A 13,064-nucleotide genomic window follows, 5' to 3' on the forward strand; every position below is an offset into this window, starting at 1 on the left:
AGGTGATCCGAGCACAATCGACGTACTTTATTTAGAAAAGTTCAAAACAGCCAACATGTTTCGTCTCACAGGTGTCTTCATCAGGGCAGGTATGAAGAAAAGGTATGAAGCGCAAACAGGTTCATATATTCTAGACAGGCCAGTCAAACAATCAGCATTAGTGTGTGAACAGAACACACCCAGAACTACACACGTGTGTGCGCATGTGCGTAATCTCTGAACACTGATGGGCAAATTATCATAGGTAATACAAGAATAAGCACAAAAACAAAGAAAATAGGATGGTACATTTCAAAGAAAGAAAAGAACGCAGCAAAAAAGAAACATGATGCCGCAATAATAAGTAATGAAGAGAAAACAAATAAAACAAATGCAAAATATAAATTTTAAGAAAACACAAAGTCAATGTCCTCATTTAACCTCATTTAACTCCAGGGAGTGGATCCAAAAAGTTTCCCGTCGGTTACGTTTTCTGAGTCGGTCCCTTTGGTTAGAGGTTTTTCATGCTCCCCAGAATTCAGTTGAAAAGAAAAAGAAAACGCTCACAAATTGCGTAGTGAGTTTAGTTTATAGATCGGATATTTTGACCGTTTTTAAAATGGGGCAGGAGACACCAAATTTCTCTTTTTCATGTTGGCCATGCAAAAGCATGGCCGACATGATTTATATGCAATGGTATAAGGAAGCGCACTGTACATTAAGTGTTTAGTTAAAACCTAAACACATCAGAGCTGTCACAATCATGACATTTTAGTTGATTCATTGTCAAATAAAATAAAACGAATTGCAACTAATAATGCATTTGCTTTTTACATTAAACAACATTTAGGCTCTGTAAACAAAAATCCTTCATGCAGACCAGCAGAAGGCATAATAATTAGAAATATTGTTTTATAGACCTGGCTCAGTTTAGACTTTAAATGTATTCTGTCCACAAAGGATTCACTGTCTGCAATGACTCAAAGTATTGTCAGATCGTAACACATTACATGGAACTTTATATATTAGATATATAAAGTATATATATATATATATTAGCTGACATATTGTACAATTAAAGGTAAATAATTAATAGACCGAAATTACCAAACGTAATTATTCATCATACAAATTAAAGTGATGACAGATGGTGTTGTATTTTGTCTCCTGCTCTTCTATTGAGACATCATTTTGTGTCCAAGGTCATGTTTCAGCTAGACACAGGATCTGAGCTGATGGTCAAGATTAAATGTATCCCCTGAGCTCAATGGTAAAAATGTCAGCACTTAAAAACGGGTTCAAATCTGGTGTAGAAAAAGGAGCTGTGCATCCTTGAAATCCTTTTCAATAAAATGAAATAAAGAGTTACATACTGCAACTTTAAGTTGTCTTGATGACCCAAGTTATTTAACATGTAAAGAAAATATCGCACTGTACATTAGGGTAAAGGCACTTCCTCAAATGTGATTTGCACATAGGGAGATTTCATTGGCAGAAGCCAGTACTCAAAGTTGTAGTAAAGGTAGAACCTCTTTTCCAACGCAACCGTTTCATAGGCCTCCATTAAACTGATGGCAAAGTCTATGTAGGATTGGTGCGGTCGGAAGTTGTGGTAAAATTTACGGATGTCCGTTGCCAGATCCTTCATGGCAGGGTGTTCAAATATGGCGCTATCGTTGCCCAGGTAGACGGGTTCGCCACTGTATAGGTAGATCTTCGTGTAGTTGGTGTGGGATCGACTCGCGAGTTTGGCTCCCAGCTCGGCCAGTTTCCTATATGTGCGGTGGACAAACTGGGAGCAGTCGTATGAATCGAACCAAACTGTGGCATTGGGACTGGGATCGGATCTTACTGTCCAGGTCTCATAGTAGATGCCAGTCCGGTTGTCGTCGTGCACCCACCGGGCCATGTCACTGAACTGGGTCCCTGGGAAAGGAAAATGAATGGATTTATACTGAATGAAAAAACTATTGATTAATGGTCAGTCTCAGCCAAAGAGTAAAGACATTTAGTGCATTTGGCTGAAGCTTCCTATCCTCTGCTCCATTAAAAGCCGAGGATAACGGCATCAGCCAAAGATAGCCCCATAGCTGTCCCTGAACTCTCACACAGTATAATAGCTGCTCTTTACCTCAAAGATACCAAAATGGCACCGTTTTAGGGATAATAATAATGAATTGCATATTTTCCAAGTGCACAAGGCACTTTACAATGGTTCATTCATTCACACATTGGGAGGTGAAGCGGCGAACAGTCCTGCTCTACCTACGGAGCCACCGTCAACCCTAAGCCATTCCAGCCTGTCATAGTGGACAGGGGTGAGGTGGGTTCGGGGGGGGGTGAGGCCCAGTAGTAGCCTGACCAGTTTGTTTTGGGAAGTCTGGAGCCTTGTTTTAAGGGCCTTTGAGGTGCTGTGGTACCAGGAGGAGCATGCATGGTCGAAGACACCTTGTACGAGGGGTCCTGTTAGGGTCTTCAAGGTGTTTTTGTTGACCAGTGAGGAGATCCTGTATAGGAATCTTGTTCTTTGGTTGACTTTTTTGATTACGTTGGTGGCCATTTTATCACCGGAAAGATTTGCCTCCAGGATGGAACCTAGTTAGGTCCTTTCATATTTCCGTGTGATATTATTGCCACCCACTCTAAGCTAAGCAAGAAGCCATCTGCCTTGCTGAGATTACTATTTGATCCAAAAATAATGGATTCAGTTTTTCCCAGTGTAAAAATAGTTTGTTATCAGCGAGCCAGGTGCAGAGTTCAGAGCTGAGGGCCTTTTCAACCTGCAGTTTGTTCCTGTCCGAGACCAGCAGTGCTGAGTCATCAGGAACAAGTTGCAGTCACAAGCTGATGTCATGTTGTTTTAACTTGTTTACATATAATTGGCTTGCCATTTAAGCTGTTGAGTCTTGCCATACATATTCTTACCAGTGATTTCTCCTATTTTCTCCAAAGTGCCATTCTGTGACCAATGTATGTCATCAATTCCCTCAAAGAAGCATGCAGCTCCCTGGTTGCACCAGAAAGGTGGGTCGATCTTGTCTCTTAAGTGAGGGAAGGTGCAGTTGCCCAACTGAAATAGCTCATACCACTCCATGGTATAGTTGGTCCCCGACTCAGCACTGCTGAAGCCAACAGCATCATGCATTATATGCTGTTAATGAAAAAAAGATACATTTTTGACTTTTTGGTATTGGTGGATCATATGGGAGAGATAAATATAAATAGCCGTTTCCTCCTTACATTTTTCTACTCACAAATTTCCCCAACACATTTCCATACTTAAATTCCCAAACTGGTGCTTGAAGTCGATACACTGAAATGACATCGTAGTCCCTCACGTAGGGCATGCGTCCATCTCTGTCACCAGTTGGGCAGAAGGGGTACATAGCCTGACAATAGGAGTCCACATCTGGGCGACGATCGAACCGCCTGTCCAAGAAATGCCAGTCACACAATGTAAAGTCATGAAGCCAGCCAGGTGTATGTCAGTCAGTATTAGTAGTAGTAGCAGCAGCAGCACGGTGTTGGACAGACAACAAGCAGAACCACGAGATTCCCCTACGAGTTAAAATGTTATTCTAACGTCACAATGGCAGGCTCTTATCACATGATTGAAAGGATGATGGTATTCATTGAAACTCTGGGAGTGTACAAATCAATGGAACCAGTAAATTACGGTACGTTCCATTTGTACACTCTCGCATAGCACAAAAATGTAACTCTCGTAGTCATAGATGTATTTATCGATTCTGACATTTGTCAGAATCGATAAATACATCAATTTTGGGCTAACTCTCGGTCGCAGTATGGCGGAGTTATGTTTTGCATTTGCATCGTACCTGTACGGAACGGGCCACTCTTGCTGTCGATGGACATCCCCGACATATGCGACAACAAGACCGAAGATGAGGTACAATAAAAACAGAACAGCCTCGAGGTGTCTCATTGTAGACTGTAGCGCCTCCTCTTGCACACAACTTTTCCACAGCAGACAGCACAACTCAGGACGACATGTTTTTCTGAGATACTTCCTAGTAGTTGCACATGAGTCATGACGTGCGGTCACGTGGTTTTGTTGATAATTAGATATCACATGATTGACTGTCCGCGTACCGGTATGTTATGAAATGTAATTATCCATAGGCACTCCTATTTAACAGTTTTACTTTTGATATTTCAATTCCCAGTAAAGGCATTATGGATTTCAATCATTTCATCCTCTAAATAAAAAAATAATTAATACATAAATTAAACTAATTTAAATTATTTCATGTATTTATAAAATAAATTATTAAATATAATAAATGTTCCTCGGCTCCTTCTGCGCGCGCGCGTGCCACAAACACGTGCGTGCGTTGTGCGTCTGCCGCGACAGCAGAGGGCGACTGGGACTTTTTTTTTTCACCGTCGCTCATTGCTCGCCTCTCTCTCTGCTACAGTGACAGACAGCAACACATTGTATTGACCCGCTGGCCTAGTAATAAACCTCTATGGTAGTGACTTTCTGTCTTTAGCAAAGGTGAATAAACGTGACTGCATCACTAGCAGTAGCATACAGTAGCACCACAATAGTACTAAGCTATTAGCCTATTAGTATTATGGCTAAACGGGTCGCTGTGGTGTTGGCAGGCTGCGGAGTTTTCGATGGCAGTGAAATCCATGAGGCCTCCGCTGTTCTGGTCCATCTAAGCAGAGGAGGAGCAAGTGTAAGTTTTATACTTTTAAGATTTGCATTGACAAATTTCACACATTATGTCTGATTCACAGCACAGCCTGACTGTTACTGCACGTCTGCACCGCGGCAGTGTGATTGTCATGGTTGACTTACCACAGTATCAATGTGCTACACTTGGACAATGGACATATCATGATAGCCCCTCTCGGAACCCTCCATAAAGCAAAGCTTTTATGAAAAATGTCAGAAACTTTACTACCATTGGGTTCTGCTTGTGGGGCTAGACATATCAATGCTTCAAGTGGGGTGTCTGTCCAATAAAAGTTCAAACATTGACTTGGGTTGGGAGTGGGACACATTGGCTATAGTAAACTCTTCATGTGACCACCGCGCTCTGACTTAAGATACCCGTTGTCCCGTTCAAATCATATCATATAAATAACGGTAATGGGTCGCACACACCAAGATTGCATTTCAGTAATTTATTCTTGCACATTTGTTGGACAGGACTCGGAGACAAACGAAACGTTTCGGCTATCCAGCCTTCATCAGTGTGGGAGAGTGTCTGGTCTGGATGTTTTTCAGACACTCCACACTGGTGAAGGCTGGATACTAGCCCAAGAATAAATTACTGAAATGCAGTCTTGGTGGTGTGTGCGACCCATTACCGTTATTTATATGATTATGATGTGTCCCGTCCCGACCCGACCCTTTGGTGTGATTTGGGCTTTACAGCCCCAGGGTCTGTAACTCTTGATGGTATCAAGTTGATAGCAAAATGAGCCTTATTTGGCTCCATTTGTACACTTTTAGAGTTATTGGGGGTCCTTGCAATTCAAATGTTTGGTTGAAGTAGCAGTATTAACTGTACACTGTAGAGTGAGGTTTATGCACCATCATCATGACTTGTATAAAATCATGCCTGCGATTAATGGATGTTATGATGTGCAAAACACACCAGCAATATAGGCACTTTATAGGTGATATTAGCTTTTGTAGCAAGAATTCTCAATCTCACATTTTCGAATTGCAGGTAAAGATGTTTGCGCCCAACATCGATCAGATGCATGTAGTGGATCACTTGAAAGGCAGCCCCACTGAGGAGAAGAGGAATGTGTTGGTAGAGAGTGCAAGGCTGGCACGTGGGGAAATCCAGGATCTTTCTAAGCTCAGTGTCCAAGACCATGATGCCATCATATTCCCAGGTTTGATTCAGGCTGAGGGTTCACAGCTGTCAGGAGGAATACACTAAACTAAAGTCTACTCTAAACCCAGGATCACACATTTTCATGGGTTGTTACTGTAGGCTACTTTGATCAAATGCACTGTACGGTAACTCTACCGGGTAGAGTTCTATGTTTGAAACTGGTTGCACCATGGTGCATTGGTAAGAATGCATGGACAAGTGGAGTTCCGTTTACGCCTCTGTTGTTCCATTGAACACATTTCAGAGTTGGAGTAAGGAGTTTGTGAGGCTTCACGGTTATGTTTAAATAAACAAAAACAATTATCATACAATTCAATATCACATTTAACAATAGACAAATAATTGAGTACTACCTGGGACTGTTATTTGCAAGATTGACACCAATCTAACGCAAACACACCCATTATTAATTTCATTAGCTCCAGCTACGTCGCTTACTATGTCTTATGTCTTATGCAGCGTTCCATGTTTTAGTTTTACCCTGTTGTATTTTTTAAACAGAATTGGAAAACTAAATCAGCCTAGGGTTTCATCCCCCTTTAAGTGGTTAATAGTTGTTAACACTTAAAGCATATTTAATTTCCTCTGTGGGTGATTATGTCCCGCATAAATGGGACTTATTTATGATTTGCTGACATCGTTACTTATGTCTTGACTCTCCCCTACATTATGCTTCTGTGCTAAACAGGTGGTTTTGGGGTAGCTAAGAACCTGTGTACCTGGGCAGTGCAAGGGAAGGATTGCTCTGTAAATGAGGAGGTGAAGGCGACCCTACAGGCATTCCACAGCGAGGGAAAACCCATAGGTCTCTGCTGCATCTCCCCTGTTCTGGCTGCCAAGGTGTTCCCCGGCTGTGAGGTCACCGTGGGTCTTGAGAACGATGAGAAGTGAGTCACATACTCACATAAAAACTTCAATTTACATGTCATTGCAACAATAGTGTCGCTTGTTATTGCTATGGCAAGCACTGTACTCTAGATTTATATTGCGATTCCCTGTTCACAGGTACCCAGGGACTACTGCCACCGCCGAGGCCATCAACCAGCTGGGCTGCAAGCATGTGAGCAAGAGTGTCAGCGAGAGCCACGTGGACGAGAAGAACAAGGTAGTCACTACCTGTGCCTTCATGTGCGACGCCCCCCTCCACGAGATCTCCGACGGGATTGGAGCAATGGTGCGGGATGTGCTGAGACTTGCCTGATGTGAGTGTGACTCAATGGTTGGAAAGAGAGAGAAAGAGAAAAAGTAGCCTCTTATTTTCACTACTGAAATGTTCACGTGCTATAGATTTCTAATGAATTATAGAGGTGTTAATGAAATAATACCATATTAAGGAAACCCTTGGAAAACATGTCCCCCAGAGAGCACTTGTCTTCCAGTCAAATCAAATGTAAGCCACCAGGTATTAATGTGTACATATACTACCACTACTGTGCTCTCTGAGGTTTATTTATGTTGTAAAATACCTTGAATTCTGACCACAATTGAATAAAAAAATCACACCCGTGTGAAGTAAGTCGTGCAACTCCGTGTGGGGGTCCCCGGGGGGGGGGGGGGGGGATTCCAGACCCACAGGAATTCTCGCCTGATTCCGGCGAGCCGCCCCGCGTCCGAAACGGTTGAGAATGACAGAGTTACCGTGTGGGGGTCGCTCTACTGTACCCTCTACTGTATACTGTACTGTCACTGTACTGGCACACCTGAAATCACCATATATACAGTTAATATGTGCGTGTGTGTTTGTGTTGTGCACAGGTGGTGAAAAACAACCATGCTGTTTTCGTGTTCACACATACCCAGCCAGGCAGCTACCCACAGTGGTGATTTTTTTAGTGGTGCAAACCACTTCCTTAAGTCACTTAAGGAAGTGACTTAAGGAAGTGGTTTGCACAACTTAAACATCAGGCAGCTGCTGTGTCCTTCTGACCCCTGGCAACTGTTCATTGTATTTATTGTATTCCCCCTCTCAATATACTGCAATATTATGCAGTAGCTTATTACCTCATCCATGGTGGATGAATGTAACAGCAATATAGTTATGTTACCGTTGGCCTGCACCTCAATAGGACTGGCATTTGTTTCACCTCAGTGAACTTTACATAAATAGTTATTATGACCAAGAAGGAGAGCAGAAATGAAGTTGAATCTCACAGAACTTTATTCACATCACACAGAACAATAATGATGAAGATATTCAGTTCTCTCAAGCTGTGGCAATCGACAGATAACATTGACAGAAGGCTGAGACATTAAAACCTTTACAAAATGTATAGGCTGCATTTGCACACAAAAAAAATCTTTCATTTGCTTTAAAAAAAAAGGTTTTCATTTTCATGATAAATGTTAACTTTTCCCACCATTTTCAGATATGAAAACAGTTCTGAGTTATCTTTTTTTCTCTCTATATTTCCTATCATATCAACTACTAGCCCCGCAAGCAGAACCCGAATGTAGTAAAGTTTCTGACACTTTTAAGACTTTACTTGCATTGGGTCCTGCTTCAAGTGGGGCTGTCGCCAGTTACGCACAAACAAATACAATGTAAACAAGCCATGTTACGGACTTCTGCGCGCTTCTACCATGGTTATTCATGTATTGACTTACGAATGTGCGAACTATAAGTACCTTACATACCATACCGACACATCTCCTGTGTCGCGGAAGCCGTTAAGTATTTTTAATCCATGATTGATTAAAAATGTCGCTTCTTCCTACCTTGTTTATTGACACCTCATTGTACCGCCTATCTGGCTAGCTAGTGGTGCTACAGCTATGACGGAGCAAATCAGAGGAAGGGACATAGCCCGCAAAGCCAACCGCACATCGAGAGGCGGTCAATAAACGGTAAATAAACAAGAAGAAATCAAAGCGACATTTTTAATCAAACATGGATTAAAAATACTTAACGGCTTCCGCGACACAGGAGATTTTATCAGAGGTATGTAAGGTACTTATAGTTCGCACATCCGTAAACAAACACAATAAAAAGCGTCCTAATTCCGCGCCGATGGACTAAACGATGAGTGTGTGTATATCCGCGTCCCAACAATCGCATTGAAAAATCTTAGCTTGACCAGGAACCCTACGTCAGCCCGGTTCGGTTCGGATTGGGCTGACCCAGGGGGTTCCGAGAGGGGCTAATCAACTACTCCTTCCACCCCCTCCATGGACAATACCACAGAGGCATTGTCCTTGAACTTCCTTACGAGATCCTCTTGGCTCAGGGGCTTCCTCCAGTGGCCATAAAAAGTATCACATTTGGCCGTACAACTCTGTCCCTGTTCGGTTTCTATCTCAACCTCACAGTACATCTTGTTGAAGTTGGGGTGGTTATCTGCAGGGTTCTCCACCTCCACTCTGGAGAGGAGCTCCTTCAGAGCGGGCCTTTCCATCTGAGCTCTAGTGAAAGAGTCTACTGTCACCTGGTTGTCCAGCAGAGCTGAACAGGCATTGAATTGGAATGAGTGCCTGGCCTGATGTTCTGTGACTGGGAAAGGACAATTGACATAGTTGGAGGGAGGTACTCTAAGGACCACCCTAGTGATTTGACTGGGCTCCAATATTATACCCTGGCTTTTAAGCTTATCTTTGGCTGCCAGCACTGCATCCACAACCCAGTGCATTCCCAAATGGGCAGGGAAGCGTTTGATGGCGATGTTCTGCTCTTCCAAAGTCCATTTGAACCCACCAGCGACAGAGCTAACCAGCTCTGATGGACAGTAGTCCGCGTAAAAAGCTCCGAAACCAGACTCCAGATCTAGGATACCTGGATTCCCCTCTAGTCCCATCCATGCCAGCTGGGCTGCCTCCAGGCCTCTCCGTGCAGCATTCCCAATGTGAAGAGGTTTGGTCTGGGTGGCAGCATTGGCCAATGGAGCCCCAGCGGAAGAGGCTGCAATAGCCAGGGCATGGGCACACTGGGTTGGGGACAGGCCCATGAGCTTAGCTGACGCCGCAGCGCTGCCCATCACCCCCACAACAGCAGGAGGGTGGAATCTGAGAGTGTTGGGGAAGGAGTGAGAAAGATGTCCAGATTAGAATGTGATTCTAATCTATAGTGAAGGATGCATTGCTTCAGATGCAAATGTACTTAATAGTTGAGTATTGATAATTCAACTCAAGTGAGTGGGAATAGATTGCTGAACCAGGCCTCACCTTTTGGGAATGTCGTAGGCTTCCTTTGAGAATCTGAGCAGTCTGCCCTGGACATCAATACCAACATTGAAGGCTAGCAGCAAGTCTAGTCCAGAGGGCTGGTATGGCAGGGTCTCTGCCAATGCCAACAGGGCAGGGAGCACTGCTCCTGATGGGTGTGTAGCAGGGTGCCAAGTGTCGTCAAAATCCATAGAGTGCACCTATACACATAGTAAAATCCCCAGCATTAATTGTCATTAAGAGATCAAACTGGTGCAAAACTTTTGACGATTTCCTCAAATCTAATCTATAGGTGTCCTGTATTAAGGTATTATTTAATAGAGTAAATAGAAAATCTTCCTTACCGCTACACCGTTGACAAAGGCAGCATAGTGAGGAGGAAGAGACACTCCTGGTTTCCCCCAGACACTGCTGCTTCTATCAGACCTGTATAGCTGTTATTAGACAGGAGAAAATATTTGACGAAACAATGCTACACATGCAAAATGGTGTAAATTATGGACACACACACACTGTATACTTTACCTGGCTGTAGTGAAGAGTCTTGTTGAAGACAGATGTCCTAGTTCCAAGTAGACCCACACCCAGAGTGTCCAGCATCATCCTTTTGCTCCTAGAAATCACCCTATCTGTCAGCTGAGATGCATTCAGACCAGAGATAGCTGCTCCGAAGCTTTCTGTGATGCCCTGTGACCACAAACATAACACAATTTACATAATTTACCTGTGTTTGAATTCACTAAAGTATTATGTATTATATTTTATTTGCCATGTTGTCTTGGCAATATCAAGTTGTTATTTCTATGGTCCGTGCTGAAGAAATATGCCACTAATAATGGGACGATAAATACCTTGCGTAGCATTGTTCTCTCTTACCAGTACTGACAATTGGAGTTCACTTTTATACAATTTGCATGGTGTATCAACTTTCCAGAATTACCAAACCCAGGCATGTTGAGAAGAAGTAGGAAGTTTCACTATGAGCTTGATTGGCTGGTGACTTGGTGGAACAGGGCTGAGGAATCAAATTAAATTATTTTTTTGTTTTGTTTTTGTAAATATACTCAGAGCTTGATTGGCTATAGTGACTTGGTGGAACAGGGCTGAGGAATCAAATGAAATGCTTTTTTTGTTTTGTTTTTGGTAAATATACTGTACAGTATATCATTGTGTCATTGTGGATGTATTGTGGAGCTAGAGAGCATTCTTTTTCTACTGTAGAGTATTTTTCACTGGTAACCAAAGTTGGGCCAAAACAGAGGACATAATGTTCCCTTTTCTTTGTTCCACTTAAAAGTCTAGAAGCTGCATTTTGACCATGCACCAACCATAAAGAAAGGGAAAGGGTGGACTGAGTCAATGCCAAACAACAGGGGGTTACAGAAGTCCAACTGGGAGGCGATTCAAGCGTGGATAACTGGAAAGGTACCGTATAATTACAAAATGCATAATGCAGCGCCAGTGAACGATCAAAAACCTCCATAAAAAGGATCTTGGTGATAAGAGGAACCATTTTTGAGTGGAACTGAAAGCTTTGTTAATAGGGAGTTTTTGAATAGGGAAATGAGACGCTTCAACTAAACCCCAATGCAAACATGTGACAACTAGACGTTTTATTTAATTTTATTTCCCCAGATTTCAAACAGCTGGATATCCTTACATTGCTTGTTCAATGTCAAGTAAAGAACGACTAAAAGTAATGTTAATGTGACACTCTCTGAGCCACTCTGCTATATAGTCTCCAACCTGTGGAAGAATTGACCCCTTGAACTTTACACCTCAGGAAGTTCATTGTCAAACTCTGTCCCAAAGATGCTGAAAAGCTTGTCAATGCCGCAGTCTTTGTCTCCGCAGGCTTGTATGCTTTTGTGTGATTTTATTTATTATCATTTTTCCTATTTATTATCATTTTTCCTATTTTCCTATGTTGGAGGGGTGCTAGCCCCTACATCCAGATTTTGGTTACAGTCCACAAACTTTGTCTTCGTCGGCCCATTTGTGATAACCATCACATTTTGTGATGACGACTATGGCCGTTTTTAGCCCAAGGAGTGTTTTTGTGCAAAACTAATGCTTGCAATGGATTCAGCTACTCAAATATTTTGCCTTATTTTAGCTCTTTTCTTTCTTAGGTATTCTGATACGTTGTTACTAACATATTTATGAAACAAAAAATTTGAATGAGTTTCTGTTGGAATTAGTTTGAGGTTAACCTCTAATAATGCCTATACTAACTACACCGTTCTTACCAGCAGGCAAATACAGGAGAACAGAGAATTGCTACACAAATATGATGGTAGGCCTATACGTATGTTCATTTCAACTGCTCAACATTATTCAATAAATACACCCAGACTGGAACGACTGGACATCCACAAACATGGATGTCCAGTTGTGTGTGTATAGGAGTCCTATACGCAGGAGACAATAGGAACTGGAAGGGGAAAATATGCCGTTACATAATAATTCAATCTATCTATCCTTGAAGGAACTCTGAGCTAATAATAATCCTGACGACAGAAAACTCGCTAGGTGTCGCCCTTTCCATGATTTCTAAGTCATGTTTACTTTGCTTTTAATAAAACTGACAACTCAAAGTAGGTATCGGCAAAAGGTTTGGTGTTGATTCAAAAGGACTTGACACATTTATCACATAACCATATTGGTTTTTTTTTCCTACTTATATTTTCTATTCCACACTGAACTTGCATGGGAAAACATAGCCCCATATGTGCCCTCTCCCTACGCTCATTCTGTAGCTCCGAGATGAGGTCACACACTAGCCCCCTCCCACGCGTTTCAGGAACGGCCTTCAACGGCGCAAGCTTCCGCAGTGTACATTTCTTATCCTTACCACACCATTAATCCAAAAAGTGTATGGACAATGCACCTTTACACTAATTCATACATAGGAGCGGCGCAGAAAATCCCGCCGCTCCTATGTATGAAAGCCTTTACGTCCCGTCTTTTGTCAGTCGCTTCCATGTTTATCAAGGAAGTGTGCGTGTGCGCGTGCATGTCGAGTGAACTGAAGTCAGTTGGAAATTT

The 13,064-nt window shown here is 42.5% G+C and overlaps 3 protein-coding genes across 3 annotated transcripts; 1 reads left to right on the top strand and 2 right to left on the bottom strand.

The window, feature by feature from the left end:
• Positions 1-6: 6 nt before the first annotated feature.
• cln5 (CLN5 lysosomal BMP synthase) lies at positions 7-3,994 on the bottom strand. Its single transcript, XM_080785602.1, has 4 exons — positions 3,819-3,994; positions 3,234-3,408; positions 2,905-3,130; positions 7-1,905 (listed from the first exon to the last, which is right to left on the bottom strand). Exons 1-4 carry the CDS (start codon positions 3,923-3,925, stop codon positions 1,418-1,420), a joined length of 996 nt encoding a protein of 331 aa, XP_080641728.1. The 5' UTR covers positions 3,926-3,994; the 3' UTR covers positions 7-1,417.
• Positions 3,995-4,422: 428 nt separating this feature from the next.
• Positions 4,423-7,368, top strand: LOC308330535 (glutamine amidotransferase-like class 1 domain-containing protein 3, mitochondrial). The gene is made up of 4 exons (XM_080785431.1): positions 4,423-4,685; positions 5,688-5,859; positions 6,550-6,748; positions 6,867-7,368. The coding sequence occupies exons 1-4, from the start codon at positions 4,578-4,580 to the stop codon at positions 7,060-7,062; spliced, it is 675 nt and encodes a 224-aa protein (XP_080641557.1). The 5' UTR covers positions 4,423-4,577; the 3' UTR covers positions 7,063-7,368.
• Positions 7,369-8,998: 1,630 nt separating this feature from the next.
• acod1 (aconitate decarboxylase 1) lies at positions 8,999-10,879 on the bottom strand (the record flags this gene model as incomplete). The annotated part of the gene is made up of 5 exons (XM_080785250.1): positions 8,999-9,857; positions 10,017-10,216; positions 10,361-10,450; positions 10,542-10,703; positions 10,868-10,879. The coding sequence occupies 5 exons, from the start codon at positions 10,877-10,879 to the stop codon at positions 8,999-9,001; spliced, it is 1,323 nt and encodes a 440-aa protein (XP_080641376.1).
• Positions 10,880-13,064: the final 2,185 nt, after the last annotated feature.

The sequence above is a fragment of the Protomyctophum bolini genome (genome assembly GCF_963924005.1).
Source record: "Protomyctophum bolini genome assembly, chromosome: 16".
NCBI classification, from domain to species: domain Eukaryota; kingdom Metazoa; phylum Chordata; class Actinopteri; order Myctophiformes; family Myctophidae; genus Protomyctophum; species Protomyctophum bolini.

What these genes read in the sequence shown, in the direction of transcription:
- cln5 (XM_080785602.1), bottom strand. Translation starts at nt 3,925, where the DNA reads ATGAGACACCTCGAGGCTGTTCTGTTTTTATTGTACCTCATCTTCGGT. An exon ending in GAAATGTGTTGGGGAAATTT is followed by an intron (nt 3,131 to 3,233) that starts GTGAGTAGAAAA and finishes TTTCATTAACAG; the next exon opens with CATATAATGCATGATGCTGT. An exon ending in GAAAATAGGAGAAATCACTG is followed by an intron (nt 1,906 to 2,904) that starts GTAAGAATATGT and finishes TTCCTTTCCCAG; the next exon opens with GGACCCAGTTCAGTGACATG.
- LOC308330535 (XM_080785431.1), top strand. Translation starts at nt 4,578, where the DNA reads ATGGCTAAACGGGTCGCTGTGGTGTTGGCAGGCTGCGGAGTTTTCGAT. An exon ending in TAAGCAGAGGAGGAGCAAGT is followed by an intron (nt 4,686 to 5,687) that starts GTAAGTTTTATA and finishes TTCGAATTGCAG; the next exon opens with GTAAAGATGTTTGCGCCCAA. An exon ending in TGATGCCATCATATTCCCAG is followed by an intron (nt 5,860 to 6,549) that starts GTTTGATTCAGG and finishes TGTGCTAAACAG; the next exon opens with GTGGTTTTGGGGTAGCTAAG.